We start from the raw sequence: 15,100 nt of genomic DNA on the forward strand, positions 1-15,100 counted from the left end.
CTGAGCCACTGCTCCTGGCCTCCAACACATATTTTTAAAATGAAAAGGTAGATGATGGAGTGGGAAACATGTTCATTATATATATATGAGAATGGACTTCATTCAGAGTATATAAAGAACTCACTAATACAGTGCAAATAAACCAATTATAAAAAATGGTCAAAAGATTTGAATAGTTTGGTAGAAGTTAAATATACACTTTATAAACTGCCTAGTCATTCCACTCTTAGGTATTTACTGAAGATAAATGAAAGCACGTATCCATATAAAGTTATTTTTGTTCATGATACCTTTATTGCCAAAAACTTTAAACATCCCAAATGTCCAACAACAGGTGAACAGATACGTTATGATAAATCTATGTAGGGAAACACTATTTGGCACACAGATGATGAATTACCAATACCGGCAATGTAGATGCAACTCAGAAATGTTATATGCTGAGCAAAACAGGCCAACACAAAAGAGCAGAGCTACATGATTCCATTTGGATAAGATCTTAAAAAAGACTAATCTATAATGACTGGAATTTTCCGAGGATGGGGTTTACAGGGTGGAGATTGACTGGAAGAGGGGACAGTGGAACTCTCGAGGGTGAGAGAAGTAATATCTTGACTGTAGCAGTGGTTACACAGGGATACACATTTGTAGACTCTAATTCAAATGGGTACTTTGAAAGGGGAGTTGATCTTTTAAAAAATACAATTAGGAAGGTGGTTTTCCTCATTAATTTGTACCTTACTCTGAAAGTTGGAAAATCCTGCTAAGTCTTCATTCCTGCATGGCAGTCATCAGTTATAGCATTAAATGAAAGTTGTGGATAGGGACAGGTACACAGTGGGTCCTCAGTAAGAAAAGCTCACTGATAACTTCCAAATCTTTGTTTAGAATGGAGTGCTACATTTGTTTAAAATTATTTTTCTTTATTCTCTAAAAGTTACAGAAGAATTGTCTTCTCTCCTTAACCAATTCCAGGATTCTTGTGGATGTTCCATTTGACAGGCAAGTGTAAGACTTGGTCATTTGATTGGGGTGTTTGCCTTTGGTTATTAAATGCAGGGGCCTGATTAAGACTGGGATGAGGTGTTTGGAGAGAAGGTTCTGTTGAGCTTCTTCTACAGAGAAGTGATTAGAAGTACCCTACTTGAAAATGTCTCCTAAAGTGATTCCAGTACAAGGTAGTGGGTAAGAATAGGCTACAAGGGTCAAACATACTTGGACTCAAGATCTAGCCCTTCCATTATCTTCGCTTATAACTTACCTCATTTGTAAAATGGTGACTCTTACCAGCTTTAGATATGATAATGTCTATAACGTACTTAACACAATTCCTAGCCTAGTACAGGCTGTTCTAAAGAATATTAGTCATTTGTTCATTTTGTAATATAATTATTTTATTAGTAATTTACTTTTTAATTAATTATTTAGGAAATCATCATCATTCTAGCCATTCCAGAAGGATTTCCCTTGAGGCCTTTGTAGTCTCTCAGATTCACGAGTTTTAAGACATTTATTTATTTATTTAGAGATGGAGTCTTGCTCTGTTGCCCAGGCTGGAGTGCAGTGGCACAGTGGGCTCACTGCCACCTCCCCATCCCCGGTTCAAGCAATTCCCCTGCCTCAGCCTCCTGAGTAGCTGTAACTACAGGTGTGCGCCACCATGCCCAGCTATTTATTTATTTATTTATATTTTAGTAGAGACAGGGTTTTACCATGTTGGCCAGGATGGTCTCGATCTCCTAACCAGGTGATCTGACTGCCTCAGCCTCCCAAAATGCTGGGATTACAGGTGTGATCCTTAGCTCTTTAAAATATTTATAATAGTTGATATAAAAGAGCAGAGAAATGAGCCACAGGCTAAGAGCAAAGCCTCTGATTTGTGAGTACAAAGTTTAGGCTCAGTCACTTTATAACTGAGTGATGTTAGCTGCAACATTGTCTGCTACTCACATTACAAACTGCTCTGTTGGAACTCCCTTTCTTTATCAGACCCATCATAGTAGAAACTGAATGATAAATACATTTTTCTTAGATTTGCTCATCTATTATGTGAATTCTGTGTATTTTTTTCATTTTCTTATTTGCATACTCTCCTATCCCTTGCCTGGTCATCTCTCTGCCAAATGCTCTTGGTTTTCATAGCTGAGGCTTTAAAAGTCCAAGACCATTTTTGTTACGGGATTAGTTGGGGAATGCTGAATGATTTCTTTCCCCCATCTGACGTTTTACAAACTTTATGTATAATTGTGAGAAAAATAAACACCGCTTTTCAGGTTTGACGCTGCCAAGTTTGTTATGAGATGGCTCTGTAAGCATGAAAACCCTAAGATGCAAACAATGGCAGTGAGTGTCACCTCTATTCTAGCTCTGCAGGTATGTAATTTCTTAAAGGCAAGATTTCTCTCTAGTTTTTATACAGCTTCAATAGTTCACTTGAGCCTTTCTGTTTGCTTATAGCTTTCTCCTCAGCAAACGGCACAGCTGGAAGAGCTTTTCATGGCAGTTAAGGTAGGCATAACCTTTTTTAAAGTCAAATTTATGATCATAGTTTAAAAAAATCAGATCTTCAAAAAGGCCTATTAAAGTGAGAAATCTTTAAGACTTGCTCCCCAGAAGAAATTTTCTGATTTTGTAGCTATTTCTTTTGGTATAGAACCTCCACTTTTCTTTTTTTTTTTTTTTTTTTTTTTGAGACAGAGTTTCGCTCTTGTTACCCAGGCTGGAGTGCAATGGCACGATCTCAGCTCACCGCAACCTCCGCCTCCTGGGCTCAGGCAATTCTCCTGCCTCAGCCTCCTGAGTAGCTGGGATTACAGGCACGTGCCACCATGCCCAGCTAATGTTTTGTATTTTTAGTAGAGACAGGGTTTCACCATGTTGACCAGGATGGTCTCGATCTCTTGACCTCGTGATCCACCCGCCTCGGCCTCCCCAAGTGCTGGGATTATAGGCTTGAGCCACTGCGCCCGGCCCCCCCCCTTTTTTTTTAAAGGCAGTTTGAATTTTATTTTATTATTTACTTGTTTATTTTGAGTCTGGCTCTGTCACCCAGGCTAGAGGGCATTGGCCAGATCTTGGCTGACATCAAGCTCCATCTCCTGAGTTCAAGTGATTCTCCTGCCTCAGCCTCCGAAGTAACTGGGATTACAGGTGTGCACCACCATGCTCAGCTATTTTTTTTGTATCTTTTTTTTTTTTTTGAGAAAGGCGTTTCACTCTTGTTACCCAGGCTGGAGTGCAATGGCGTGATCTCGGCTCACTGCAACCTCTGCCTCCTGGGTTCAGGCAATTCTCCTGCCTCAGCCTCCTGAGTAGCTGGGATTACAGGCACGCGCCGCCATGCCCAGCTAATTTTTTGTATTTTTAGTAGAGACGGGGTTTCACCATGTTGACCAGGATGGTCTCGATCTCTTGACCTCGTGATCCACCTCGGCCTCCCAAAGTGCTGGGATTATAGGCTTGAGCCACCGCGCCAGGCCCTTTTTTTTTATATCTTTAGTAGAAATGGGGTTTTGCCACATTGGCCAGGCTGGTCTCGAACTTCTGACCCCAGGTGCCTTGACCTCCCAAAGTGCTGGGATTACAAGCGTGAGCCTTCATGCCCAGACCAGTTTGAATTTTTAGTACAGACAGTGTTTTACCATGTTAGCCAGGCTGATCTCAAACTCCTGACCTCAGGTGATCCACCTGCCTCGGCCTCCCAGAGTGCTAGGATTACAGGTGTGAACCACATGCCTAGTAAGATTTCTTTCAAAATATTACTGCTTATTGATAATGTACCAGCCACTCAAGAGTTCTGATGGAGATGTACAAGCAAGGAAGTTAATATTTTCCTGCCTGTTTTATCATATCCATTCTTCAGCCCGTGGTTCAGGGAGTAATTTAGACTTTCAAGTCTTGTATTTAAGAAACATTTTGCCTGGCGCGGTGGCTCAAGCCTGTAATCCCAGCACTTTGGGAGGCCGAGGTGGGTGGATCATGAGGTCGAGAGATCGAGACCATCCCGGTCAACATGGTGAAACCCCGTCTCTACTAAAAGTGCAAAAAATTAGCTGGGCATGGTGGCACGTGCCTGTAATCCCAGCTACTCAGGAGGCTGAGGCAGGAGAATTGCCTGAGCCCAGGAGGCGGAGGTTGCGGTGAGCCGAGATCGCGCCATTGCACTCCAGCCTGGGTAACAAGGGCGAAACTCCGTCTCAAAAAAAAAAAAAAAAGAAAAAAGAAACATTTTTGTGGCCAGACGTGGTGGCTCATGCCTATAATCCTAGCACTTTGGGAGGCTGAGGTGGGCAGATTACTTGAGGCTAGGAATTTGAGACCAGTGTGGGCAACATGGCGAAATCCTGTCTACAAAATATTAGCCAGGCATTGTGGCATGCATTTGTACTCTCAGCTACTCAGGAGGCTGAGGCGGGATCACCTGAACCCAGGGAGATTGAGGCTACAGTGAGCAATGATTGTGCCACTGCACTCCTGCCTGGGTGACAAAGACTCTGTCTAAAAGCCTGGGTGACAAAGACTCTGTTTAAAAAACAAAAAGAATATTCATGGCCGGGCGCGGTGGCTCAAGCCTGTAATCCCAGCACTTTGGGAGGCCGAGGCGGGTGGATCACTAGGTCAAGAGATCGAGACCATCCTGGTCAACATGGTGAAACCCCATCTCTACTAAAAATACAAAAAATTAGCTGGGCATGGTGGCGCATGCCTGTAATCCCAGCTACTCAGGAGGTTGAGGCAGGAGAATTGCCTGAACCCAGGAGGCGGAGGTTGCGGTGAGCCGAGATCGCGCCATTGCACTCCAGCCTGGGTAACAAGAGTGAAACCCCGTCTCAAAAAAAAAAAAAAAAAAAAAAAAAAACATTACCGGAGTTCAGAAGTTGATTCTAGCCCTTGTGGATAACTTTGAGAAGTTCAGTTCTTGAGTGGAAGGAGTAACTACAGATGCCAAGCAAACTAAAATTAGAAGTGGAGCCTGGAGATGTGACTGAATTGCTGCAATCTAAAACTTTAACACCTGAAGAATTGCTTGTTAGGGAAGAGCAAAGAAAGTATTATTTTGAGATGGAATCTAGCTCTGGTGAAGAATCTGTGAACATTGTTGAAATGACAACAAAGGACTCTGACTTATTATATAAACCTAGTTGGATGAGACAACAGCAGAGTTTGAGAGGACTGACTGCAAATTTGAAAGAAGTTCTACTGTAGGTAGAAAAATGCTTTTAGACAGCACATGCTACAGAGAAATCTTTCTTGAAAGGAAGGGTCAATTGATGGGATAACATCATTGTTATGTTAAAAAATTGCCGCACCTTGGCCGGGCGCGGTGGCTCAAGCCTGTAATCCCAGCACTTTGGGAGGCCGAGACGGGTGGATCACAAGGTCAAGAGATCGAGACCATCCTGGTCAACATGGTGAAACCCCGTCTCTACTAAAAATACAAAAAATTAGCTGGGCATGGTGGCGCGTGCCTGTAATCCCAGCTACTCAGGAGGCTGAGGCAGGAGAATTGCCTGAACCCAGGAGGCGGAGGTTGCGGTGAGCCGAGATCGCGCCATTGCACTCCAGCCTGGGTAACAAGAGCGAAACTCCGTCTCAAAAAAAAAAAAAAAAAAAAAAAAATTGCCGCACCCACCTCAGCCTTCAGCAGCCACCATCCTGATCAGTTAGTAGCCATCAACATTGAGACAAGACCCTCCACCAGCAAAGAGATTACCACTTGCTGAAGGCCCAGGCGATTTGGCATTTTTTAGCAATAATTTTATTTTTTTCCAAGGTAGAGTCTAGTTCTGTCGTCCAGGCTGGAGTGCAGTGATAGGGACATGGTTCAACTACAGCCTTGACCTCCTGGGCTCAAGCGATCTTCCTGCCTCAGCCTCCTGAGGAGCTGGGGCCACAGGTGCATATCACCACACCCAGATAATTTTTTACATTTTTATTTTGTAGAGACAGGATCTAGCCATGTCACCCAGGTTGGTCTCAAGCTCCTGTGCTAAAGCAATTGTCCTGCCACTGCCTCCCAAAGTGCTGTGATTATAGGTGTGAGCTGCTGCTGCCAGCCATAAAATACTTTTAAAGTATCTTCATTGGGTGGGCATGGTGGCTCATGAGGATGAGGTGGGTGGATCACCTGAGGGCAGGAGTTCAAAACCAGCCTGGCCAACATGGTGAAACCCCATCTCTACTAAAAATACAAAAATTAGCTGGGTGCGGTGGCCCAAGCCTGTAATCCCAGCCACTCGGGAGGCTGACGTAGGAGGATTGCTTGAACCTTGGAGGCAGAGGTTGCAGTGAGCTGAGATGGTGCCACTGCACTCCAGCCTCAGCAACACAGTGATACTGTCCCCCCCCCAAAAAAAAAAGAAAAGCTATCTTCATTGTGTTTTAGACTTAGTGCTTTTGCACACTTAATATTAAGACTACATTATAGTGTAAACATAGCTTTCGTATGCAGTGGGCAAACAAATTTGTGTTTTATTGTGGTGGTCTGGAGTTGAACCTGCAGTCTTTCCTAGATGTGCCTGTATATTGGGGGAAAAAAAATAGGATGAACCAGAAAAGGAGATTGAGAAGGAGCATCCAGAGTGCATTAGAAGGAAAACTGAGGGCTGGGCGTGGTGCCTCACACCTGTAATCCCAGCATTTTGGGAGGCTGAGGCGAGCAGATCCCAAGGTCAGGAGTTTGAGACCAGCCTGACCAGCATGGTGAAACTCCGTCTCTACTAAAAATACAAAAAATTAACCAGGCATGGTGGTGCATGCTTGTAGTCCCAGCTACTCGGAAGGTCAAGACAGGAGAATTGCTTGAACCCAGCAAGTGGAGGTTGCAGTGAGCCGAGATTGCACCACTGCACTCCAGCCTGGGCGACAGAGCGAGACTCTATCTCAAAAAAAGAAAACTGAGAAAGAGGTGTTTTAGAATCCAAGAGGAATGTTTTAGGAAAAATTGGGCAGTGATGTCAAATATTACTGAGTGGTCGAGTGAGATATGGACAGAATTGACCATTGGACTTGGCAAGAGGAAGTCGTTAGTCACCCTGCTTACGTTATTTCAGTGGGGTGGTAGGCCAAAACCTGATTGGAGTAGGATGATGAGCAAATGGGAGGTGAGAAATGGATGTAACTTTTTGATATAATTTAATAAGAAGGACAGCAGAGGTCAGGTCAGTTTTGTTTTTTTCTTTTTTTTGAGATGGAGTTTTGCTCTTGTTGCCTAAGCTGGAGTGTAATGGCATGTTCTTGGCTCACTGCAATCTCCATCTCCCGGGTTCAAGTGATTCTCCTGCTGCAGGCTCCCAAGTAGCTGGGATTACAGGCATGTGCTACCACGGCTGGCTAATTTTGTATTTTTAGTAGAACAGGGTTTCTCCATGTTGGTCAGGCTGGTCTTGGACTCCCGACCTCAGGTGATCCGCCTGCCTTGGCCTTCCAGAGTCCTGGGATTACAGGCGTGAGCCATTACACCTGGCCAGTCTTTTTTTTTTTCTTTCAAAGATCAGTTACATTAAGACGTATTTTGTGCCCACAAGAATAGTTCTAAAGAGGGAGAAGTGGATGCCACAAGCAAAATACAGGGAAATAATTTTGGTGCTGAATATCTGTATGTGGGGAAATTGGATTTAGAGTGGAAGTAAAGATACTGGCTTTAGATTGGAGCAGAGGGGAAGGCAGAGTATGCTGATGCAAGTGCAAGTAGGTTTGTAGATTTTGTTAGGAAGAGTGGCTGTATTTCTCAATGAAAAAGTAGGATGAAAAAATCAAACGAGGGGAATGAGAAGATGGTGGTTAAAATTTGAGGAGAGAGAATTAGGACAGTCTTTGGAGCAAATTCATTTGGAAATCAAGTAGTATTGACAAATACAGTTAAGTGCCCTTTTGAAATTCATGAGCACATATTGAAATTGAGATCAGGTGAGCTCAGCCTTTTTCAACATTAATATGTTGACTGTTGGCAGTTATGATGTAGACCGATAGTTACATTTAACTGAGGTAAGACTTTCGCCCAATAATGTAAAGGAGGAACATATCTCATGAATGTAACGTTGCTGGGAGGGGGTGACAGGACTAGGTAAGATACAGATAAAGAGCAGGCCAGCGACTCTTCATATGACAATGGGTAGGTCTCCTTTGTGTCTTAGATTTTTCATCAAAAACTGGGCCTTAGTAGAAAAAAATGGTATCTGTCATAGTAGTAACAGTGCATAGTTATTCAGAGTATCATTAAGCTAAATCATGACTAAGGGCCTGGCCACTGTGATACGCTCAGGGGCAGGCTCACTTTCCTTGCTCCTGGCCTTGTCTCATCTGTCACTCTTTTCTTTGCCTCTTGACTCTTGCAGATTTTTGTCATGAAGTCTCTTGACGCATTCTCTCCTAATTGGGCAAAATAGTTTAGGTGGTCTTATTCTTGAAAATATGCATTCTGATTTGTTTGGTGCCATATTATATTTTATGTATCTTTTCATCAGCTGGTTGAAGTGAAAATGGTTTGTGTTTTTTCTCTCACATGACAGTCTGATATTGAAAGAGACCGTAAATACTAGCTTGCCTTGTTGTTTTTTTTGGAGGCAGAGTTTCGCTCTTGTTACCCAGGCTGGAGTGCAATGGCGTGATCTCCGCTCACCACAACCTCCGCCTCCTGGGTTCAGGCAATTCTGCCTCAGCCTCCTGAGAAGCTGGGATTACAGGCACGCACCACCATGTCCAGCTAATTTTTCGTATTTTTAGTAGAGATGGGGTTTCAGCATGTTGACCAGGATGATCTCGATCTCTTGACCTTGTGATCCGCCTGCCTCGGCCTCCCAAAGTGCTGGGATTACAGGCGTGAGCCACCGCGCCCAGCCCTAGCTTGCCTTCTTTCTAGAAATGTTGTTCTCAAGTGGTACTTTGCAGTCTGTTAAAGTGAACCAGTGGTTTCTTCAAGATGTGAGGTCATGCGTTGGGATGCTGGCCTGGGGTTCTAGCCCCATTGACCTGCTCAGTGGCCTAGAGCAGCAGACTTTTTCTTGCCTCAGACTTTGCCTGGCATGTGCCTCCTCCCCCTAACACCCTAGCCCTACTTCTGCATGTCCCCATTTCTCAGTGGGCTGGCTTATCCTCTTTTTCTTCTGGTCTCAGTTTACATATTACCTTTGAATGGAGGCTTCCTTCTCCCACCCTTCCTAAAGCCTAAATTTTAGGCTTTTATGTGTTTCCATCAAAGAATCAACCAAAATTTAAAATTATTTTATTTAATTGAGAAAAACCAACTTTTTTTTGGTCTGCCTTCTACCCTTTTTTTGTACTTGGCTTAAAGAAGTTGTTGACTAAGTGTTCTAAATAAAAATAATGGAAGAGCTAATAATGTACCCGATTATGAACTTGATGACTATATACCAAGAACTGGTCTAAGTGCCCACTAAACGTAAAATTTTTTTCATTTAATCCTCACAAAAACTGTAAGAAGTAGTTGTAATTTATTTTTATAGGAAGAAAATAGATCACAAAGCTACTAAGTGGCAGAACTTGGGTTTAGAATCAAGATTTGATGCGTCCTAACATTGTTTTCCTTTTACTAAAATTGATTAGTCATTAGACCATCTAACTCCCTGTCTCTTTGGTTTTTAGGAACTTCTAGCAATAGTGAAACAAAAGACTACTGAGAATTTAGATGATGTCACCCTCTTGTTTACTTTGAAAGCACTTTGGAATCTTACAGATGAGTCTCCAGCTGTCTGCAAGCACTTTATTGAAAATCAGGGATTGGAAATCTTCATCGAAGTCTTGGAGGTGGGAAGACAGGATTGAGTTTATATGTAAAGTGTTTTGCTTCAGGATAAAGTAATCTATCTACCTATATATGTGTGTGTGTATCTTTTTTTTTTGACAGACCTTTTCAGAGTCAGCAATACAGAGCAAAGTGCTTGGTCTTCTGGTAAGGTGAATTGCTTTGAATTAATTTTAATTACTTAAAAACGAAACCTAACACTTATATAGTACCTACTATGATTTGTATTCTAGTTCATCCAGTTATTAGCGTGAACCTGACAAGTTTGTTTTGCTTAGTGTCACATTTCTTCACAGTAGTATTTTAAAGATTAAATGAGATAAGGTAGCTAAAAAGACAATTTTATTTATCTAGTACTGTGCCTGGTACTTAGTAAGTGCTTCTTCAGTGATTGTTGTTAAAAATCATCCTCATCAAGGGAGTTGGATTGTGGTTATTAGGCTAGCTTGAGCTGGAGGCAGGCATAGGAGTAAGTGTTCTGAATTTATCTGACCCGAGAAACAAGAAAGTGAAAAAAAGCCAATTCTTGATTCTCTCCCACCTTCTTGTCTCTGGTGTTCTCTGTTCTATCTGACCTACAGAACAACATTGCAGAAGTCAGAGAGCTTTCTTCCAAGCTGGTGACCGAAGATGTGCTGAAGCATATCAACAGTTTACTCTGTAGCAGGGAAATGGAAGTTAGCTATTTTGCTGCAGGTATCATAGCCCACCTGACATCTGACAGACGGCTTTGGATATCCCATGACTTCCAGAGGCGTATTCTTCTGCAAGATCTGGTATAGGAACCACTCTTCTTTGCAAAATCCAGAGTAATCTCTAATTACAGAAAATGTGGCTTTCTAAATTATAATGTGATAAGTTATAGAAAATTAGAAAAATTTCTTACTAACCCATATCTTTCCACCCAAAACGATCTCTGTTAACATTTTGTTCCATAAGACTTATTCCAGTCCTCTTTCCCATTAGCTCTTTTTAAAACTTTACTTTCTTCTTTCTTTCTTTTTTTTGTTTTTTTGAGACAGGGTCTGTCTCCCAGGGTGGAGGGCAGTGGCATGATTCATAGCTCACTGCAGCCTCAACCTCTGAGGCCTAGGGGGTCCTCCCACTTCAGCCTCCCAGGTAGCTGGGACTATAGGTGTGTGCCACCATGCCCAGCTAATTTTTGTATTTTTTTTGATGGGGTTTCACCATGTTGGCCAGGCTATTCTCAAACTCCTGAGCTTAAGCAGTCTGCCTGCCTTGGCTTCCCAAAGTGCTGGGATTACAGGCTTGAGCCATTGTGCCTGGCCAACTTCCTGATTTCTAAATAACATATTATGCTGCTGTTCCTGACTTTGTAGCTTTAGGAATCTATCAATTCATTTTCCCACTTTGGGGAACTAAGATTCTTTTTCTCACTGTTTCTGTGCACAGCCTTTCCAAGTGTATACTCAAGGTATAAGTCTTCATACATATTCTGTACACTTCATCTCAGAATTTTCTTTCCCAGAGCCTTTGCATTCCTTCCATGTGGTCTGATTGTTTTGTATACAGTTTATGCTGTATTGCTGTCATCCTCGGATAGTCCTTTACTATCATCCTGGGGGATTCCCTTTGCCCCTTTTGTGTTGGATTCCACATTCCCTGGCTTATGTGCCTTCCTGTTTCTTGGTTTACTCCTACTTTTTGTTGGATCATAATCTCAGTAGCTTTCTAAGAAGAGTGGCATGAAAATGAGACCATACCAGTTTAAAAGGCCTTTATTTTACCCTCGTGTTTAATTGATCAGATGGCTGGGTACAGAATTCTAGCTTTTTCCTTCAGAATGTTTGCTCCATTGTCTTTTACCTCTCAGTGTCACTGTTGAGAACACCTGTGCAAATTTTTTTTAAGCTTTAAGGTTTTTGTCCTTTGTCCTCAGTGCTCAGAAATCACAGTGGTGTGCCTTGTGGGTTTATTTTCATTTTTAAATTTATTTTTTGTTAATTTTTTTCCTTTTGGGTTTATTTTCTTATATTGCGTTGGGTACTTAACCAGTCAGGAAGCTCATTTCCTTACTGGGAAATTTCTTTAATATTTTTCTGGGATGTTGGCCTTCTCAGACTCATCCTTTTATATCTATCTCATTTATCTCTTTTATTCTGAATAATCTAGAAATGTAATATCCTGTTTTTGTTTCATAGCTTACATATTTTTCTTTTATCTCTTTGAATGTAATAATGATAATTTTAAATTTTATTTTATTTTTTTGAGACAGGGTCTCACTCTATCGCCCAAGCTGGAGTGCAGTGATGCAGTCTTGGCTCACTGCAACCTCTGCCTCCCGGGTTCAAGTGATTCTCCTGCTTTAGCCTCTCAAGTAGCTGAGATTACAGGTGTGAATTATCACACCTGACTAATTTTTGTGTTTTGATAGAGATAGGGTTTTACCATGTTGGCTAAGCTGATCTGGAACTCCTGATCTCAAGTGATCCACCTACCTTGGCCTCTTGAAGTGCTAGAATAACAGACATGAGCCACTGGCCTGGCCAATTAAAAGAATTTTTTTGTGTGTGTTTTTGAGATGGAGTCTCACTCTGATGCCTAAGGCTGGAGTGCAATGGTGTGATCTTGGCTCATTGCAGTCTTCACCTCCTGGGTTCAAGTGATCCTACCGCCACAGTTTCCCAAGTTGCTGGGACTACAGCTGCGTGCCACCACACCTGGCTAACTTTTATATTTTTAGTAGAGATAGGGTTTCACCTTGTTGGCCAGGCTAGTGGCAAACTCCTGACCTCCAGGGATCCAACTGCCTCGGCGTCCAAAAGTGCTGGGATTACATGTATGAGCTCATGGCCAGCCTAATTTTTACTTTCTTAAGTTTTCCTGTTCCTCCAAGGCTTTTGTTTCCTGCAAGTTATTTTTCCAGTTTATTTTGTTCTTTTGTGTCAGATTTTTTCTTAGAGTTATGGTGATCCTGAGCTGTCTGTGGGACAGCTATGAGGGGATTGTTTGAAAACTTCAGACAGGTATAATGTGTCAGCTGTGGGCTTCACTGTAGAGTTGATCGTTTTGAGACAGAGTTTTGCTCTTGTTCCCCAGGCTGGAGTGCAAAGGTGCGATCTTGGCTCACTGCAACCTCCACCTTCTGGGTTCAAGTGATTCTCCTGCCTCAGCCTCCTGAGTAGCTGGGACTACAGGCATGGCTGGGCTACCATGCCCAGCTAATTTTATATTTTTAGTACAGATGGGGTTTCTTCATGTTGGTCAGGCTGATCTCAAACTCTCGACCTCAGGTCATTTGCCCACCTGCCTCAGCCTCCCAAAGTGCTGGGATTACAGGCATGAACCATCACACCCAGCCGATCTCTTTGTTTTTTCAGAGTCTTGTTCTGTCACCAGGCTGGAGTGCAATGGCTTGATGTAAGCTCACTGCAATCTCTGCCTCCTGGGTTCAAGTGATTCTCCTGCCTCCACCTCCCGAGTAGCTGGGATTACAGGCATCTGCCACCACGCCCAGCTAATTTTTGTATGTATGTATGTATGTATACACACACACACACACACACACACACACACACACACACACAGATAGATTATCTATATCTATATCTATATCTTATCTTTATCTATATATGTGTGTGTGTGTGTGTGTGTGTTTGTATGTAGTAGAGACAGGGTTTCACCGTGTCAGTCAGACTGGTCTTGAACTCCTGACCTCAGGTGATGCCCCGGCCTTCCAAAGTGCTGGGTGTTAAAAACACACACTTTGAACGAAGAGACCCCCCCCCCCCCAAACAGGCTTTGTATGAGCAACATGGCTGTTTATTCACCTGGGTGCAGGTGGGCTAAGGCCGAAAAGGGCGTTAGCAAAGGGTGATGGGATAGGAGTTGGTTTTATAGGTTGGGGCAAATCTTTTGGGGAGAGGACAGGGGTAAGATCAGTTACAGTGGTGGGGGTAGGGGCAGGGAGTTTATATTGCCATAAGTTCAGTTACAGTGGCAGGTGGGTAAGGCGTAAGAGTAGTTAAGATGGCAGGGTGGGGTGAGTAGTATTCACATTATTATAAGAACAGTTAAGATGGCAGGGTGGAGTGAGGGGAAGTTTATGGCCTGCGGCTCCGCTGCGCAGTCAGGGATAATGATCGATTGATCAGGGGTGTGTTGGTGGGGGGTGTGATCAGCCGAGGCAGGCAGGACTTTTGACTTTCTGGGTCTTGCACATGGAGGCCTGACACTGGGAATACAGGGATTATATACCTAGCCTAGGGTTAATAGGTGTTCCCTGGTTAGTGTTTTTAGATCTTTTGTACTACACTGGTTGGAACTTACCTGGAGAAGAACCTTGTATTCTTTTATGTGTGAAAACTATAAGCCTGGCCGCGTGCAGTGGCTCATGCTTGTAATTCCAGTATGTTGGGAGGCCAAGGCTGGTGGATCATCTGAGGTGAGGTGTTTGAGAGCAGCCTGGCCATCATGGTGAAACCCTGTCTCTACTAAAAGTACAAAAAATAGCTGAGCGTGGTGGTACATGCCTGTAATCTCAGATACTCGAGAGGCTGAGGCAGGAGAATCACTTGAACCTGGGAGATGGAGGCTTTAGTGAGCAGAGATCATGCCACTGCACTCCAGCCTGGGTGACTCTGTCTCAGTCAGTCAATAAATATATATATACGTAAATACATACATACATACATACATACAAAAACAAACATTAGCCAGGGAGGGTGATGGGCACCTGTAATCCTAGCTACTTGGGAGGCTGAGGCAGGAGAACTGCTTGAACCTGGGAACTGTAGGTTGCAGTGAGCCGAGATCATGCCCTCACACTCCAGCCTGGGCAACAAGAATGAAAAATCCATCTTAAAAAAAAAAAAAAAAAAATTGTAGGCTTTGTTTCCAATAGTCTGAAAGCCTAGTAATAGAAGAGAGTTGAGCGGCAGGGAATTTCATCATTTAGTATTTAGATTTTAACTCCAGACAGACCCCTGTTTTTAGCATGATGTTCCCACCCTGAATTGTTTATGGGGTTTCCCAGTCCAGACATTTTTATTAAGGATCGCAGAAGAAATCTGGCAGCCCTAATCCTTTGAACCAGTCCTCTTCTTTTCTTTTTTCCTCCCCCAAGATGGAGTCTTGCTCTATCACTCAGGCTGGAGTGCAGTACAGTGCAGTGGTACGATCTTGACTCACTGCAACCTCCACTTCCTGGGTTCAACTGATTCTCTTGCCTCAGCCTCCCAAGTAACTGGGATTACAAGCACATGCCACCACATCTGGCTAATTTTTGTATTTTTTAGTACAGATGGGGTTTCACCATGTTGGCCAGGCTGGTCTCGAACTCCTGACCTCAGGTGATTACCCACCTCAGCCTCTTAA

General features: G+C 43.1%; 1 protein-coding gene across 3 annotated transcripts in view; it reads left to right on the top strand.

Annotated features, from left to right (window-relative positions):
• ZYG11A (zyg-11 family member A, cell cycle regulator) overlaps positions 1-15,100 on the top strand; it is a 60,842-nt gene that overhangs the window by 36,351 nt on the left and 9,391 nt on the right. For all 3 annotated transcript variants that reach the window (XM_074380838.1, XM_074380839.1, XM_074380840.1), the window contains exons 6-11: positions 938-1,002; positions 2,274-2,373; positions 2,458-2,508; positions 9,604-9,765; positions 9,866-9,910; positions 10,345-10,539. In XM_074380838.1, the coding sequence (XP_074236939.1) occupies positions 938-1,002; positions 2,274-2,373; positions 2,458-2,508; positions 9,604-9,765; positions 9,866-9,910; positions 10,345-10,539 (618 nt within the window). The remainder of the gene's footprint in view (positions 1-937; positions 1,003-2,273; positions 2,374-2,457; positions 2,509-9,603; positions 9,766-9,865; positions 9,911-10,344; positions 10,540-15,100) is intronic.

Source organism: Saimiri boliviensis, chromosome 11, assembly GCF_048565385.1.
Source record: "Saimiri boliviensis isolate mSaiBol1 chromosome 11, mSaiBol1.pri, whole genome shotgun sequence".
Lineage (NCBI taxonomy): Eukaryota > Metazoa > Chordata > Mammalia > Primates > Cebidae > Saimiri > Saimiri boliviensis.